At 39.9% G+C, this 17,956-nt stretch overlaps 1 protein-coding gene across 1 annotated transcript in view; it reads left to right on the top strand.

The window, feature by feature from the left end:
• Nucleotides 1-2,883: 2,883 nt before the first annotated feature.
• Nucleotides 2,884-17,956, top strand: part of grk6 (G protein-coupled receptor kinase 6) — a 46,620-nt gene continuing 31,547 nt past the window's right edge. Inside the window, exons 1-2 of the mRNA XM_022760823.1 lie at nucleotides 2,884-2,935; nucleotides 12,300-12,395. Coding sequence (XP_022616544.1) covers nucleotides 2,884-2,935; nucleotides 12,300-12,395 — 148 coding nt within the window. The remainder of the gene's footprint in view (nucleotides 2,936-12,299; nucleotides 12,396-17,956) is intronic.

The following is a 17,956-nucleotide window of genomic DNA, read 5'->3' as shown; positions in this document are numbered from 1 at the left end:
CACGTGTTTGTTTTGTTCCGGTCATGTGATTGCAGACCACGCCCCGCTACAGACCACCTTTGACCTTTCGGGCTTTTCTTTTCTTTAATCGTTTTGTTTTAAGTTTACGTTTTTATTTTATTTACACACATATAATAGAAAAGTATGTTGCTACATATTAGTAATGACATTTGTTATTACATGAAAATTTGAGGGTTTTGGTTTTGGACCGTTGGTCAAGAACAAAACAAACAAAAAAAAACAAGATGTTTAAATGTTGGCTGAAAAAAAATAGTTATTTGATGTATAGATGAGAAGTGTGCTTCATTAAAACTGTATTTTAGTGTTTGAACAAAAAATCTTTTTACATATATCCAAGCTGAAAACTTTTGTGTTTGCCACTGACCTCTAATTAAATTAAATTTGGGACTGTTTATTCATATTTTGTTCTGTGTTGTAACGTATTCTCCTATTTATTCTGTTTTATTCAGTTTTTATCTTATCTACCATTTCACTTCTATCTTACTAAGTCTTGTTAATCAGATGTTCTGAACAAATTAAAAACAGTAACAAAAACAGACACACTAAAAAGATATTGAATGATAAAAACACTAAAAGGAAAACCTCTAAAGTCTTTATATAGGTTAGCATCAGAGTTTTTGATATGCTTTTTTCCCCTTTTATCGTTACTTTGAGTTTCAGTGACAGCTTTGATTTAATGGGGCTGCTGAGTCAAGGGTTGGAAACAGCTGCAACTGCTGCTTTTATCCTCTAGATGTCAGACTGTGTAAAAAAAAAAAAGTATGTCAAAAGCTGCAGATTTTCAAATTTTGGAGTTAAGTGAAAGATAAAATCTCTTTTTTTTTTAACCTACACTTAACCTTCAAAATAAGAGCTGTTCATCAAATTTCTTTTGACTTTAAAAGCTCCAGACTGCATTAGAGCTCCACAGGTCTCTGAAGCCTGTTTAGGTCTTTTTCTGCATATTGAATGTTTGAACAACAGCAGCAACATTTACTTTTCTTTCTCTTTCTCTCTCTTCTTTCTGTCTCTTTTTCAGCCAATTTCAAATTCAAATTCTATTCTCAAATTCTTATTCATGAATTGATAAAGGTATTTCTCAGTGGTATATTTTATTGCTGTTTTTGTAAATCCATTTTTAAATCTTAAGTATTTATTTATGGATTAATCATTCATTTATAAATTCTTTTTACAATTCCTGTTTTTAATGTTTATTAAAATATGAAATTAAGGAAATACTTTATTACTTTTCCTGTGACACCCCTGGTCCTCCATAGTCCTCTACCTGTTCAGAGGCAGATATTTCCCCCAGGAGTTGGTGGACACCAAATGCAGAGCTAAAGGAGAGAAAATACTGGACTGAGATTCACCAGGTGACACGAACACCACAACACATGAATCGTCATGTTGCTCTGTGACTGCTGGATATGGAAAGTAACATGTTGGATTACTTAATCACTGCCAGCGAGTACAGGTTTACTTGATGTTAGATAATGTTCTTCAGTTGTTTATGTTTGCATAAGACACCTTTTAGTCTTTGACGTCCAGGGGATTCAAGGGAAGATGAGGATTGTTTCCAAATGGAAGTTTGGTCCAGAAAGTGAGTTCTGAAAGCCACATCCAGGGGAAGCAATCAGTGAGTGACAAGTACTGATCAATAACTCTATCAACCCCCCTCCTGCTTGATATGAGCTGCTGTCGTCAGTGTGCATGACAAAACAGTAAAAGTCTTTCTTAATGTAGCTTTAATGCACCGTGGTGCTTTCATTGATCCATGCAGGGAAAGATGAGCCACAAAGAGCTGCAGCTCTGGAGTCAGTAATCCATTGATTTTTGTATTTGTAACAGTGCATCAATCTGATGCATCTGATTGATACATCCACGGACACCAAACCCTTTTTGACCAATAAGAGGAGTTGTATTTCAGTCGTAGTGTATTGATTTAAATATTGTGACCTACGTCATTGTGAATCACAAATGAAGCTGATGGGAATATTTTTTTAATAGCTACATAATTAGCACATCAATCAATTATAGGGAAGTCAGAGAAAACACAGTACATGGAGTCAACCTCATTACTATGGAACCGTTTGGTAAATCTTCAAACATTAAGATCAAAAAATATGAAAAACAAAAATGTAATGCATGTAATTTCTTCATTGTAAATCACTTCTAGCTGCATTTCTTGATTAACAGGATGTTATACACATAAAGTGTATTGTCATTATTGATAATAAATAATGACATATGTTTTATAAATGTTATAAATAAATATAATGAATTTAATAAAGTTACATTACTATTTTACTATAAATAAAACATGCTCCGAGGTTACTCATGAAACAACAACTTCATTAGAGCTGTAGTTTTTTTTCATTTAATCTTTCAAAATGTACATAATTAATGTCCAGCAGAGCAGCCAAGAAAATGTTCATTTACATTAGAAAAATGTGGACAGAAAATCCCAGTACTATTATGTTTTAACAGATAAAATACACTGTGTAACCAAGGCTGGTGGAACAGAGGGTATCTTGAAAATGTGAGCAGAGTGAGAGGTCTGCCTGTGGTGTCTGCCTCGTGTTGTGTTTACGTGTTAAATTTCGAACAGAGTGTGACGTCTGTGTTTCTCCCCTCCTCTCTGACAGCAGCTCCAGGGCGGAGAGATGAAGGGAGGAGGAGGAGACAGCGGAGAGGAGGGGTGCGGACTGTCACCGGACAGCACTGAACGAGAAGCACAAACGGGGAGTTGAATTTGTCCTCCTTGGCTGGGCGGTGGGAGGAGGCGGTGGACGGTGTTTAGGGAGGATAAACTGAGATTGAAGCCGCCGCGGGGGACCAGGAGCTCGGTCTGCTGCTGCTACTGTAACCCCAGACGGCATCGACATGGAGCTGGAGAACATCGTGGCCAACACGGTGCTGCTGAAAGCACGGGAAGGTAAGGATGGAGATGGCGGTTTGACAGCTCCTCTCCCCCGGTACCGTACCTACGACACGGCGGCGGTCCAACGGCAGGAGGGATGCCCCGGACAACGAGTGATAGAAACTGTTACTGCACTTCCTGTTGGCCGGTGATCAAATCTTTTGATGCTGCGGCTCGATACGAACAGGACGCTACCCTAAAATAAAATATGCGCCGGACTCCATTAACAACTTGAGCGATTCGAAGTTTTCTGGCTTTTTCGCGGGTTTACGTAGATGTTATTAACGAGCCGACACTCATGCCCAACTCCTTAACAAATAGAGGTCAATTCGGCGTGGAACTGGTTTTACTTTATACCTTAATTACACAAAATATCAGCTTTCCTTGTTCACGGTAAACTGTCAGTAACTGTTAGAATACGCTAACCGCCTCCACAGGGAGTCCCGCTGAGAGAAGGCAGCGGTGACGCCAAGCTAGCAGTTTGTCGTACTTTTAATATTAACTGAAATGAACTTCTGTTTACTAATGTATGCCGAATTAAAGAATGGGTCCCGGAGACCTGTAAAACGTTATCCGTATTGTTGTGTGCTGTGAACGCACGCGGTTGAAACGAAAGGGCGCGTAAAATTCACACATTTTCAAAACGAGTTTGGCGTGGCACGCGAAACGCGAAGTACGAGGTCCGGAAGGGGGTTTCAACTGTGAAATGTGGCTGCAGCGACACATCGGGTTTCCCTTTGCTGATGTTGCAGCATCGTCCTGTGCGTTTGCGAAACAGGATGTTGAGGCAGAGCAGCTGTGTTGTACTGAAGATTTGTACTTGCACAGGATTGCACTTGATGATTTTACTGTCTTTTTTAAAATGGCTTTTATGTGACAAGCAGTCACGATTTCCTGGAACTTCTGCCCTGACACCTGCGGGGTCGTTAAGTCACTCAAAGGTTAATAGGTCAGATACATGTGAAAGATACAAAATACACAACAAATTCACATTTCCAGCACTTTAAGTAACATCACAGCAACACTTGATAGAACTTGCATGGTTAAACTATAAACAGACATCTTATTGTGAAGGATGCATACATCATCAGAGCCCTTTGTTATTGTTGTGAGATCAGGAGACAAAGGTTGTGGTGACTCAGTGCCAACATAATCCTAAAGCCGTCTGCAGAGGAACACGAGAAGATGAGTTGTCATGATCCCTCACTGTGAGCTTATCTGCTCAATTCAGTTTATCTGCTGCGCTACTCGAGCCTGTCTGTGTTGGCACCCATCTGCCCAGCTCAAGTGCCACTGAGCAAGGCAGTGCCAGACAGGCATTGACCTCTGACCTCTCCGGAGCCTCGAAAATACTCTCTTTTATGCAAGTGGATCAGGTGTAAACACACACACACACACCTCAGAGCCTCAGTTTAAATGAAATTCTGGGCATTTCTCATTTTCTCTTTTTAAGCCTGTTAAAGGAGAATTCCCCAGATTTTACACACAAAGTTCAGTCTGCTCGTCACGAGTGTTTCTCCTCAATCTGTGAAAAAGCTGATTTTATCATCATAGCTGTCCTGGCGTCGTTAAAATTCGTTACAGAAGCTGGACATGAGGAGGCAGGGAGGCTCCGATAAAAAGCTTTATTCATTTCCATAATGAAAATCATGGGGCGTTTTATTAGCTCGATGCACAGTACGAACTAAAAGTCCCTTGTTTTTTTATATGTAATATCCGTGTTAATGCTGCAACTAATGATTGTTTCCATTATTGATTGATCTGCAGATCATTTTCTCTATTAATCTATTAGTTGTTTTGTCTATAAAATGGTAAATGTTAATTTGATCTACAGTCCAAAACCTAAAGATATTCAAATTACTATTACATATAACAAAAATATGAAAATCTCACATGTGAAGAGCTGAATCCTGAGAATATTTTTCATTTTGCTTGAGTTGCAGATAATTCTTTAATCCATTAATCGACTAATCGTTGCAGCTGTACCTCCATGAGGGTCATCGTGGAATAAAGTCAAAGGTTTGTCAGGTGGTGACGTGCCGACAGTATAGCTAATGTTAGCAGCTACATGTTCTCAGACCTCGAATTTGAATTTGACCTCATATGATTCAGTAAAACACTGATTTAAAAAAGCCCTTTAACAGTAAAGTTATACAGTAGAACAGTGTTTAGCGAGGAGTCAGGCTTGTATTTCTCATAGTTTGGTTAGTTTTCCATAAATGAAATTTGATCTTGTATGTTATTTTGGTGAAGCTCTTGTTCAACTGCTTTTGCTTCAGCATTTAATACTTGGTTAAATATCTCAGCTCCTGTTGCTTCAGTTGTTGTGAGTCCGCCAACATGATGAATCTGCAGCAGTAAAATGTGCTGGATCACAATTTGCTTATACTTCACATTACCGCTGACCGTTTTCCGCAGCGTGCCCTTTGCTCTCCGATTTCCGACCTTCTAGGAAGCAATTAGTGGCCGTTAATTTAAAAATCAAATTGTCGTGAGTCGTGAAAGTTGTTTGAAAGCCATCTGCAGTGAGACACGAGAAGATGGTTGTCACGATTCTCTCGGTGTGATTAGTCACAATTAACTGAACTTGTGCCACAACTAATGAGTCGAGGCAGTGGACGGTGAACTTTCACCTCTGGTTTGTTGGTGGAAATAGTCGTGACTTAAAAGAAGAAGGAAGAAAAGGATGTCTGCAGGAAGGGAAATAGGAATAGAATAGGAATAAAGGTCATTAATAGATGGTGTTTTAAAATTTTAGGGTGGAGTTTCCCTTTAAAGCTGTGGATGTCTGCAGGGAAAGAGGAAACAGTCTGAACTTCAGTGACCAAAACCCATGAGTTGTTTATACACCAGTGATGCTCAGCTGTAGTGAAGGATGAGAAAGGCAACAGGTGTCATTGTGGAGCTCTTCGTTTGGACAGAGCGCCCACTCTGCTGCTGCATTTAAGGCTTTTTGCGTCTGTTCCTACGGGCAGAGATGTGTGAGACGTTCTCCAGCAGGGTTAATGAAGTTCGTGTGTGATTGTTCCGTTTAAAAATATCAACTCTTACCGCACATGTAGGTTCAAAGAGCTGCTTTCAGCTGACATCAATGAAGAGCTATACATACCAGCTGTTAAACCTATTAGTGTGTCATTTTCTCTTGACGTATTTCTTTTTACCGTTCATTTCAATAAAAGGTTGAACCCAGATAACCTTCTCTTTTACTTTCAATAGTTTACTCACTTTACCTCTTGACTAATTCTATTTGTGTGAGCAGATGTGCAGCTGCAGACTCGTGTTTCTTGTGTCGGACGAGGTGGACTTGCTGCGTTCATTCATAAAATGTTAGGGAGAGTTTTCAGAACAAGCGGTTGATTATAGACAAGGAGGGTTGAACCACAGAACTCTAGTTCTTGGTGTTTTTATTAGATTTTTATCAGACTTTTATTGAGCTGTAGTTCTGTTTGGTCTCATTGATGGAGCTGGGTTTGAAATCAAAATCAAAGTTTAGGTGCTGATACTGAAATTTTGGTTATTTTACTGTAAGAAATTTAAACATTTTTCTGCAAAACCTTTTTGTTTTATTTACAAAAGAAGCCAAAGTTCTGAAAAGTTAAAGTAAATTTTTAAAGCGCCATCCAGTCTGAAGGTAGATGTCCATGTGTAGTGTGATTATAGATCAGCTCTAGCTTCTATATTAATACTGTGAAAGTATCAAAGCCTCAGTCCACAGAGAAATGCACACAGCCTGTATTCAGAAACTGAGCCTTAAAACCAGCCGTCAGGACTTCCTGTAACTTTGTGATGTCACAACAAAGTCACGGTAAAATATGCACCTTTTAAAGCAAATATTCCCTGTTTTATTTATTTGCCGTTTCCATTGTGTAAATATACTTTATATACATTATTTTGGCACCAAATAATACAGAAGTGTCTGGAAAACCAAATGAACATGAGCCAGAGTCCGTTATTCAAAGTGATTAGATGCAAATGATACAGTGACCATGTCGTTGCACTGTGTTGTATTTCTAACCCTCAATTCACCAACTCTTCAGATGATGATGATGATGATGAACGCACCCTGATATAGAAATCACATTAAGTTCAAATTAAATTGAATTGAATTACAGGTTTTAATGAATTAATTGGTACATTTAGTATATTTGTATTTACAATTTGCCAAATATGTAAATTAACAACATCTTCGTTACATTAGTAGGAACCATAATCACAGTTATATTTCCTTTGAAACGTATTTGCTGGTGCAGTTTAGTTGTTCCTAGAACACAGTGTTGGAGCACTCGCAGGTTGTAAACATGGGAATCTTTCCCGTTGTTTCCGTCCATCCTACACGAACCTGAACGCAGCGTGACACACAGGATGTTCTCAGTGATGCAAACACAATAATCATCGTCTTGTCTCTTTTTGGAAATGACGGGATATTTCAAGTTTACGAAATTTGTTACTGGTGTAGTTCTATGAATATATTTATTTTCAGGTTTGTCATTGTTTTCAAAATATGTGATAAAAAGTTGAGTAAAAGTCTTTGTTAGTCGGTTCTGATAGTTGAGTAGATATTTTAGATTATTTGAGAATATAGAAGCTCACAGAAAAAAAAAAAACACGTCTGATTTTGATGATCATTTTTTAGATCTAGAACCATCAAGATTTCCTGTGGCTACTTCACAATAAAAGTCATTGTTCTCCTTGGAAAGCCCCTTGTTCTTATAGGCAGTGATTGCAAATTGTAAATATTGGAAATTCTTTGAACGCAGCATGACTGATAACAATGTTATAGTCATCGTTTATCTTGTCAGGAAGTTTGACAATGACCACATTTGTTATTCGGTGGGTTTTCCTTTTCTGGTTTGTCATAATTTCCAACGTTATCTTGTTGAGTAAATGTTTGTTATGTTGTCATTTCCATTTAGACGTCAGCAGCTTGAAACTTTGACGTATCTTGTCCGCTGTTTTTTTTTAAATTTTATCTACTTCAAAACACTGTGTATTCGCACTGACCTTCTCGTATAATCTAGGAAAAATATTATTATGTAAAGCTTCAGAAAATGTCCTACGTCACAATAAAAGACACTGTCTTCCCTGGAATGCTTTTAACATGAAAGGCAGCTGCAGGAAGAGTTTCTCAGTGTAGTTTTAGGAGCTGAATTCATCCTCGGGCCTTTAACTTACACGATCAGGGGACACCGTGCAGGGGAGAGGGAAGACCTCCGGTGGGGTGAAGTGATTGGGGGTCCGGTGCAGCGGCAGAAACAGATTCGTTAATGGACGTCGTGACCGGGTGCTGGAAGGACTTAATGACAAACAGAGCTGATTGCAGCAGGGCGGAGGGTGTTTAAGCTCTCATCCTGAGCTTTATTAGAGTAAAGGAGGTGGAGATGTTGAAGATGTCCCCGAAAGACATCAGGTTAGCTAATTAATCGATCGGTTGATCTACAGGAAAATCTGCATGGTTTCAGAAACGTAATCAAGTAATTCATAGAGATAGAGTTAAATGACAAATTGTTTCCATTATTTATCAGCTAAAAATGCCAAACTCTCATTGGTTCCAGCTTCTACATGCGAGGATTTCTATTTTTTCTGTCATTGTAAATTTTTGTATTTGTAGTTTTTGTTGATCAGATAAAACAAGATATTTGAAGACGTCAAAATTTTTATCTACTTTAAAACACTGTGTTGTCACTCTGAGCTCCTTGTATAATCTAGAAACGTCACCTCTCTTATTATTGCGTAAAACTACATAAAATGTCCTACTTCAAAATAAAAGTCATTTTATTCCTTGGAATGCTTTTACTTTGGGGAACTTGTGATGGTTATTCTTTTTTTTTTTTTTTTTTGCATCAATAAAATTTTACAATCAATAAAATGACAAACAGTTGATCTCCTACGGGAAGAAATATTCAGTTCATAGTGAAAATCAGAAGTCGCCACCTGACTTTAAGGCTTTAATTACTACAGCTATCTCATGCCTGGCTGAACGTAATTACGCGTGTTCATCATTTTGTGGAGCTTCGCTGACACGTCGTATTCTCATGTTGTTTGTCTTGATTTACATTTCCACTAATGCTCCGGACGGACATCAGCCCTCTCGTCTCCTCTGGCATCAATGAACTTAGCCGTAATTCTGCTCTTGATAGTATCTTCCTGTTTCCTGGACACAAACGAAACATCTTGTTTGCATTGTATCTGCATCAATAATGGTCTTTTCTCATGTTTGAGTAGCAGCTCCCCGTGGAGAATTTGAATAGCAAATCCTGAAGCTAGTCATTGGCGTTCTGTGATGCTGAAGGCAGGGCGCCTCGTGGCTGCCGCTGCGGTCAACAACAACCCTCCGTTATCAGTAAATACTTCCACACTGTGTCTCTGATCCCGGAGCATCACTAAGAGCAGTCAGTCCTGCAGAAAATAAGCATCGCCCTGTTTAATCCTCTACAGCTGATGATGCCTCTGGTCATCTCCCAGCAAGATGCTCACAGGATGACCTCCTCACTTCTTATAATACTAATGTTGTTCCCCCAACTTTTATAGTTTCAGTTAGATTATCCTCCCGAATAACTAAGCTGCAGGCAACAGAAAGCTCAGATAATTGTGTTGAAGCTACATGTGTATTTTTAGATTTACAAACTAACTACCAGCTCATATCTCTGTTGTATCAGTAGCAGAAATAAAGAGATGCTAAAAGTCAACACTAACAGACACTAAAAGTTTTGTAACTTAACCAAAGTCTCTGTAAAGGCTCCAGGCAGCAGGGATCAGGAGTAATATCCACGGGCCAACAGGCGTCGAATCTACTGTCTGACTCCCAGCTGGTCTCCTCGGTGAACGGGCGGGGAAAACGTGTCGTCACCTGCACCGCTGAAAGCTAAACTTTATCACACTGTACTCAAGTGACTTTTTAACACTGTGTAAGGCTGTATATGCTTTCATTTAAGTGGCTGGCAGGCGGGAGAAAGCGAAAGCTGAGAGCGTCACGTTGGACTACGGCTGTTTCCCAGAGTCTGAACGTACCAGTTGCAAACATACTGGTAACAAATAGTAGGTGGTTGTTCGGTTGCTCAGTTCTTTGCCTCGTTACCTCTGAATCACCGTCCACATCTCAGGTGTTTCCCCCCCCCCGGTGAGAGATACAACTGACCAATCAGAGCTCAGGAGACAGGGTTATAAAGAATAGTGATGTTTTCTGTCTTTGTAGCTAGTGCGCTAGTGCGGAAAATGGCGGAAAGCCCCCCCCCCCACCATCATTATCATCTGAAATTTAACAATTTACTGTTTATTTACAATTTACAATTTAATCGTTGGACTTTGGACTGTTCCTGAACACAACACGACATCTGCAGACGTCATTTTCGACTCTTCGGGAATTTACATTTTTCACTATTTTCTGACGTTTTATTGAATAAAAGGTTAATAGAAAAAATATACACTAGAGTTCTTATTCATGATAGAAATTGTTAGTGATGGGGGTGGTGTGTGTGTGTGTGTGTGTGTGTGTGTGTCCAATCTAATGTCTTTAAAAACCAAAGATATTTAATTTACAACAATATAAAACTGAGAAAAGCAGTAATCCTCACATCTGTGGCAGGAAACAGATGTTTACATGATAAAGTATGAATATGATTACTCCTCTATCAGAATGTCAAGGGTTTTTTTTTTTTTCTTTTAAATTTTATTTTTGTTTTGTTCCTCACCATCAACGCTGCTTTCTGTTCATTTCTCAAGAAGAAAATCAACTTGCAGGGACTTGAAACTCACTTAAGATTTTTTAGAGCTGTGTGGTGAATGAATTAACTAGAATGCACTTGAACCTGCAGCTGTGTGTGTGTGTGTGTGTGTGTGTGTGTCTGTGTCTGTGTGTGGGGTGTGTGTGCATGTGTGTCTGTGTGTGTGTGTGTGTCTGTGTGTGGGGTGTGTGTGCATGTGTGTCACAAGCTGCACAAGCTCCTGAGAGCATCGAGAACAGGAACTTCCTCTGGTTTCTCTTTGTGCTTTGGTCTGATTTCTCGTCTGACGCTCGCTCTTTCTGTTGCATTTTCTGAAGACACACAGACCTGCAGTCGTATACTTATGAGGACATTCATTCTGTGGCGCCTTACAATCATTTATATTCTGATCCTAAACTTAGAACCTTGTTGGGACGAGGGGTGGGCGATGTATCGAATACACTCGATGTATCGCGGCTTGTTCCACCTGAGATATAAAACAGTATAAATTATCACTTATGACACCGGCATGAAGTTCTCTCTCTCTTTTATCTTTTTCTGCATCTCACAGACGTACAAACTCTTGCATGTGTGACGTAGGTGAGGAGGCGTGTGCGTCGCAGCCCTGTCTTTCTACGTACAGTTTGTTGTTTGTTTTTTCTGTGATGGCTCGTCACTGACAGGTGTATATTACTTTAATCCTGATTGTTTCAGGTCACCTGATGCGACTTCTGACAACACTGAGTTTGTGATTTTTGTCTGGTTTTACAGAAATAAGAAAGAGAAATTCTTAAATCTTAATTCTTAAAACTAAAACAGCAAATTCTTTAACAATGTTAAATTGTGAGGTGTATTTAATAGGGTTGTCAACTAATAAAATTAGAGAACAGTAACGCGTGATGCTCCTTGACTCCATACAGGATGCGGACAACTCTGTGAGGGATGTCGCGTACCTGTGTCCGGTCTGTAAGGACTCCGACTCTCGCTCGGCCCTTTGGTGACAATGAAACTGACCAGTGATCGATTCACTTTTCAAAATAAAAGCTCTTTCAGACCTTCACGTGCCACTACAGTCCCAGATCTCTGATTAGGAAGCAGCTGATCTTGTGTTGAAAACGAGGAAGGGTTTGTCAGGCAGATTTTGCAAAGAACGTCTGCAGGAAGTTTTCTGACTCGACCGAAAACTTTAAACATCAAACACTTGATCAACTCTGCAGAGGCGCAGATGGCCCCCAGTATTTTTAATTTATGTTGTATTCACTTTATTTAAATACTGCGTCTGGCCTTAAAACGACCAAGCAACAGTCAAAAATGCACATTGACGAACACAAAGAGAATCTGACCTTTCTGTGGTTGTGTTGTCGGCCGACCAGCTTCCTCCCCTGGACAGTTAATGTCACCTCGCATACGGTCATATGACTCATTCAGGAAGCTGAAGTGTTCATGTTCTCATTGACTTGTGAAAGTACAAGCTCTTCACAGAACAGATAGAAATCAGACCCGAGTGTCTTATTGTGAAGGGACAGCATTAACCACCAGATGTCTTTTCAACATCCTCATCTGTTCAGATGATCTTATTTTTGTCACCAAAAGCAAACTTCTGTCTTTGTTTATTGGTTAAAAAGTGGACATCACGTCGTCTTCCCACCCGGTTTAACCCAAACCTGTTTGTTTTACAGGAGGAGGTGGAAACAGAAAAGGAAAAAGCAAGAAATGGAAGCAGATGCTGCAGTTCCCCCACATAAGTCTGTGTGAAGAGCTGCGACAAACCACAGGTAGGATAAAGGTGTCTTTACCCCACTTTTACAGAGGAGAGCTTTTTCTTTTTTCATTTCACATGAAAGTCGTGGTGTTCACCCCTTCAGATAAAAACACATCTTGTCTAGCCATCGCCCAACCTCCATATCATCAAGCTCTTTGTGTCAAGGCTGGAGGGAGGGGGTTAATGAGACTTCCTCCTTTTGGCATCTGGGCTGTTTGGTGGTTGGTAAAGAAAAGACAACTCTAAGTTATTGATTTAACCGCTGTATAAAGGCTTTTCCTACAGTCAACCGGCTCCGTAAGCTGCAAATCAGACCATCGTAACTGTAAATGATGGTGTCATATTGGCAGTGTTTTTCTTAGCGTATTTGAATTTGAAGCTGCAACTGTTATTTCCATGTTTAAAGTTAAACTTTTTCAGTGTTTTATTTTGAAGTGTTGATCCATAAGAAGATATATTTGTGGTTTTAAGAACTAAAAACCATCTCAGTGTAGTTTTACATCTCCTCTCTCAGGCTTCTCTCTGGAGCTCTAGTAACAACAGGTCGGTGAGCCAATCAGAAGAGAGGAGGCTCTGAGCCTCTCTTCTGATTGGCTGACTGTTGAATGAATAAATTAACAAATAAAATACAGCAGATTTCAGGTAAAACAACTCAGAGAAACCAAATCCTGCAAGGCTGGGTGGCGGGTCCAGGTGGGCGGGGCACAGGACGACTGACTGCTTTGTTGTGACATCACAAAGTTACAGGAAGTCCTGATTTATTTTAAAGCTCAGTTTCTGAATACAGGCTGTGTGCATTTCTCTGTGGACTGAGGCTTTAATACTTTCACAGTATTAATATAGAACCTAGACCTGATCTATAATCAATGAGCACATATCTACCTTTATACAATATGGGACCTTTAAATATCTTTCTAATTATTTGGACAATTAATTACTATGATATGTTTTTGAGAGTATATTTGAGAGAAATCTATATCATCTTAAAGATTTTATAAATGATTAAAAAAAAATTGCTTCATTCACTGCATCACTTAAAATTTATCCTGGGGGATGCGACATAAATTTGTGTCCCCAGTTTCATTGCGTGTTGATTTCAGTCTGAACCAGAGTCGTGGCTAAACGTTGTAGGTACGTCACTGTCACACATCACGGATTAAAAATTATATCCAAACGTCACTCAGGCCAAGTATCTCCTGCATTTTTCTTTTATTGACTTAATAGCACATGACAAGTTAATGTTCACTAATAAAATCTGGACAATATTATAGGAATGACATGAATTATATTTTAAGGATTTTCTTTATAAGTGGCAGCAGCTGACTCCTCGTCGTCTTCTTTATAGTGGGAAAGTCCCCCGCTAGGGGACCTTCAGACTGGGATATTAATGCATGAGTTACAACACACTGCAGCTCCATGTATAGCTCTGTTCTGTAGCATATCGAAAGCTCTAATTGAGTGATTGTTTCAGCCACACTTGCAGAAAATGATGTCCCCACATACACAGCAGTAAATGTCAGCAGTAAGTGTCTTGATTTAAGCTGTGGATGTTGGTATGGTGGCCCTGAAGTTCCAAACACAAAACAAAAAAATCAGGAACAAATCACATCAGTTGGCTTCTTCAGGACACACAGATCCACTGAAACATGATCTAACCATACTGTAATATCTCACTATTATTAATGTATTAGACAAAATGATCAATGTTGATTTTTCATTTCCTCTGTGTAGCAGTGGCGGCCTGTAAGACTGTACGAAAATAGACATCCATTCATTCATATGCTAGATATCAATACTCTCAGACGTCAATCAAAGGTATAAAATGGGCCTCCGCACTCTCGGCTCTATCAGTGTTTCTACAGGGACTAAAAGCAAAACCTTGACTCAGCGATCGTATCTGCCAACGCACGCTGCAGATTCTACACAGTAGTACTGGGCGGATGGACACACACACTGTTGTGAGTCAAGAAATAGTTCCAACTTCGTCTGAAACCACAAATTTATTTCTGTTTGTGTTTGGATTAAAATTAGTAGTATAACGTATTAGTATAATGTATTAATTAGTGAACTTGATAGGATTTAACTCTGGACAGCGCCAGGCGAGCTGTTTCCCCCTGTTTCCAGTCTTTATGCTAAGCTAAGCTAACTGGCTGCTGGTTGTAGCTTTATATTCAACATACAGGTGTGAGAGTCGATCTTCCTGTGTCACAGTCAAAAAGAAGAAGCATATTTTTTTTAACAGATTACATACAGGCTATACTGGTGTTGCAGTGGTTAGCACTGTTGCCTCAAAGCTGGAAGGTTCTGTGTGCGTGTTAGCATGTTCTACTTGTGTTCCCTCTCATCAGAAAAAAAAAAAAAAAATAGCAGCTTCTATAATAAGTAAAAACTATTTCTGTTATCATAACTTTCATTTAATCTGCGTGGTGTTTAGATGAAGTTAAAATAACAAATTTGAGACCTGCTGCATCTTGTGCAAGAAAACGCTCAGTTTAGGAAATTTTGGTATAAAAACAGTTGAGTCACATGGGAAGTCAGAAGAACATAAAGCCACCAGCAAACACACACACAGTTCTGTGTAGTCAATGTTCATGGTGATTGTGGTCTTAAAAATGCCTTAAATTTAACTTGTTGGAACCTGCAGAAACCTTCCCTAAATCATCTTAACGATTTGTCATGAGCGCACTCAGACTGCTGATCAGATAAAACTCTCTGCCGTTGACACACTACTTTCAAAGAAACGCAGCTCAAATCTGTCCTAACTTGACTCCCTTTATACCAGGAACATCATTGTCCCAGTTCTAAAAAATAAAGAGCAGGACAACACTGAATGCATTCGGGCTCGGAAAAAAAAACTTGCTCAAGTGGTACCACAGAGGAAACCGTGGCCGGTACAGAAAGAGGAAGCAGAGTGGTGTTTTTGCTGTTTCAACCAGTGGTACGGTTAGTTTCATTTTAACAGGTTGGAGGTGGAAACCAGATTTAATGATCCTAGACCAGACAGAAGAACTCCGATAGAGTGAGGAGAGGACAGGAGTGAAAGTGGAAGAGTTAAATTCATTGATCTTCATCCAATCTGCACCATCAAATGAAGGCAAAATAAAGTTGAGCAATGATTGCATGTAGTTTTACTGCAATAAATATAGTGATACAACTTTATAACTTTGTTAAGTGTGTTGGAGAATAAAAATCACATCCACAACTCCAGCAGCTGCTGACTGAGAGAATGTCCTAATATGTCAAAATGTTTTTAAAGTTATTTTTGGGGCATTTTTTTTTTTTGGCTTTTACTCTGATAGTTGCAGTGAGAGAGAGACAGGAAAGGCTCCTGCGATTAAGACTAAGCCTTCATGGTAGGCTCTCTACCATGGCGTCCTGCAGATCAGTATTTTAATGTATAGTATGCAGCTGTGACAATGTTGTCCACTGATGAGGCTGCAACGAGGGCAGGATGTCCGGGGAAGTGAATACGATGCTTCAGAGCGATTGTGCATCAGAGAGAGGAAAAAGAAAACGAGAGATTGTTGTTGGGAAGCCAGTGAGGGATCGTGCCCAGAGGAGTCAACGAGATGACCAGGGTGTATGAGATCATGAGATGTAGAGTGAGTGTCAGGATATCTCTGCAGGCAGCTTCAATGTATGCTTTTAGATAAGTTGGTTAAGTCAGGCTGAGTTTTGAAATGATAAACATCGTTGAGGTCATTTGTTTTTCTGCTTCTGCTGCATTTCACACGTATCTAAAATCTCCCGTACCTCGCCCGAAGCGCTGAGAACAGTTCTGCTGATGGCCTCGGGACCTACGCACAACAACTCTTTTGTTGCTTGTTATGTGCCTGCCGTGCACCGCACAGAGGGCACATGTCTCGTTCCCTGAGATGTAGAGACATAGTAGAACGTAGAGACATGGTTGAAACTTTAAACAGGTCAAAAGACTTTGCAGTTTATGTTTTGTTTTTTTTTTTGCCATTTTTAGACTGTAGCTTTTAGCTGTGTTCCAGTTCAAGGGCCGCATCCTTCAGTGGTGCAACTACGCTGTCCCATTTCGAAGGCCCCTTCAAATGCGGCTGAGAAAATGCGTCCCTTCTTTTCCTGAGCACCTATCCCAAGATTAATTGCACTCTGATAATGAAAAAGATATGGCAGCAAACAGCACAGATAGAGAGCCTGAGGGATTACACTTTTAAATGTAAATATTGGGTTTCAGCGGTACAACTGTTAAAACCAAGGGCCTTTTAAAACCTCAGGATTTTGAGGGGAAAAAAGTTACATGTTGTCAAGGTTGCTAGGCGACAGAGGCCACACTTAGCGACAACAGGGCAAAGCGAAAATCCTAAAAAATAAAAAAACAAACAAAAAAACTCTTTCAACTTCTTCTAAATCCCACAATTTCCAATCTTGGTGAACAATTTCTATATCAAAACGTAGAGAAATCTGTCCTCTCTCGCCCAGACTTGCTCTCATTGTGACATCACTCACGTTATTTTAATAAATTGCCCGGAAGTGCAGAGAGCGCTGGCGAAAACCGCCATAGACGACCATGTTAAACTGAACTCTGAAGTTCTTGTCAAAAACAGAGATGATGCCGGTTTTAAAACTGCGACAGCTCCAAAACCGTAAACAGTAGGTACACATATAATGCATCAGTGTCTTCATTAAAGCCTTGTGACGCTCAGAGTGAAGAAACGTTTTTGACAGAACTTGCACTTTTCAAGCTATGAGGACATTTCCGGTTAGATGTTTTGGCTCACAAACTGTTGTCTGTGCCTGTTGCCTGTGTTTTTCCCCCTGTCCCTGGGGGGACCAGTCATCATAGTAACCAGTTACTCAGCAGTTGCTGGGCAGAAGTGGACTAAGTTGACTCTGATTGGCTACTTAGACTGATTAACTCTTTTATTAACTCCTTTATTACTGTCAGCCATGATGTCCTCTCCTAGCAGGACAAATCAAACAGCAGCTTTAAGGCAGATCAAAAAAGATATTAACAAGGCCTTGATTAGTGATTCAAACATGATGCCACAAATAACATCACCCATAATCCTTTAGGTACTCCTGGATGTATGCTACTGTCATACTCTGCGTCTGGCTACCATGCCAAATTCTCCCATTTATAGGATAAAGCTGGCATTGGTCGATTGCTCAATTTTCATGTGAACAAATCCCACGGAAAGACCAAAAGCAACAATGTTTTAGTAGGTACAGCTGCCCACTGTAGTTCGAAGCAAGCAAACAGGAGCAAATAGTGCATTAGTTGGGGACTACTTTCAGCAGTGGATTAATCCACCCTAGCTGGTGCAGGATGTCGGTGTAATGTCAGAAAGACGTTGGACTCCAGCAACTCTAACATTGGACAGACGTTAAATTTTCTGGTGGATGTTGGTGTCCAGCTGCGTGGCTGCAGGGACATGTAGTGCTCTAGTGAGTATTTGGGGCAGCAGGACGGAGTGTGTGTGTTCATGGTAATGAAGAAACAGTGTGGCCTCACTGACGATGTTTTTAATCATTTCTGGACGACAATGGAGATCTATGGCTCAGAGGAATCAGCCTTTTGGAATCACATAGATTACTTAGCAGTGG

This window comes from Seriola dumerili, unplaced genomic scaffold (assembly GCF_002260705.1).
Source record: "Seriola dumerili isolate Sdu_G_001 unplaced genomic scaffold, Sdu_1.0 BDQW01000367.1, whole genome shotgun sequence".
Taxonomy (NCBI): domain Eukaryota; kingdom Metazoa; phylum Chordata; class Actinopteri; order Carangiformes; family Carangidae; genus Seriola; species Seriola dumerili.
This window is presented reverse-complemented; position numbering and strand designations above follow the sequence as displayed.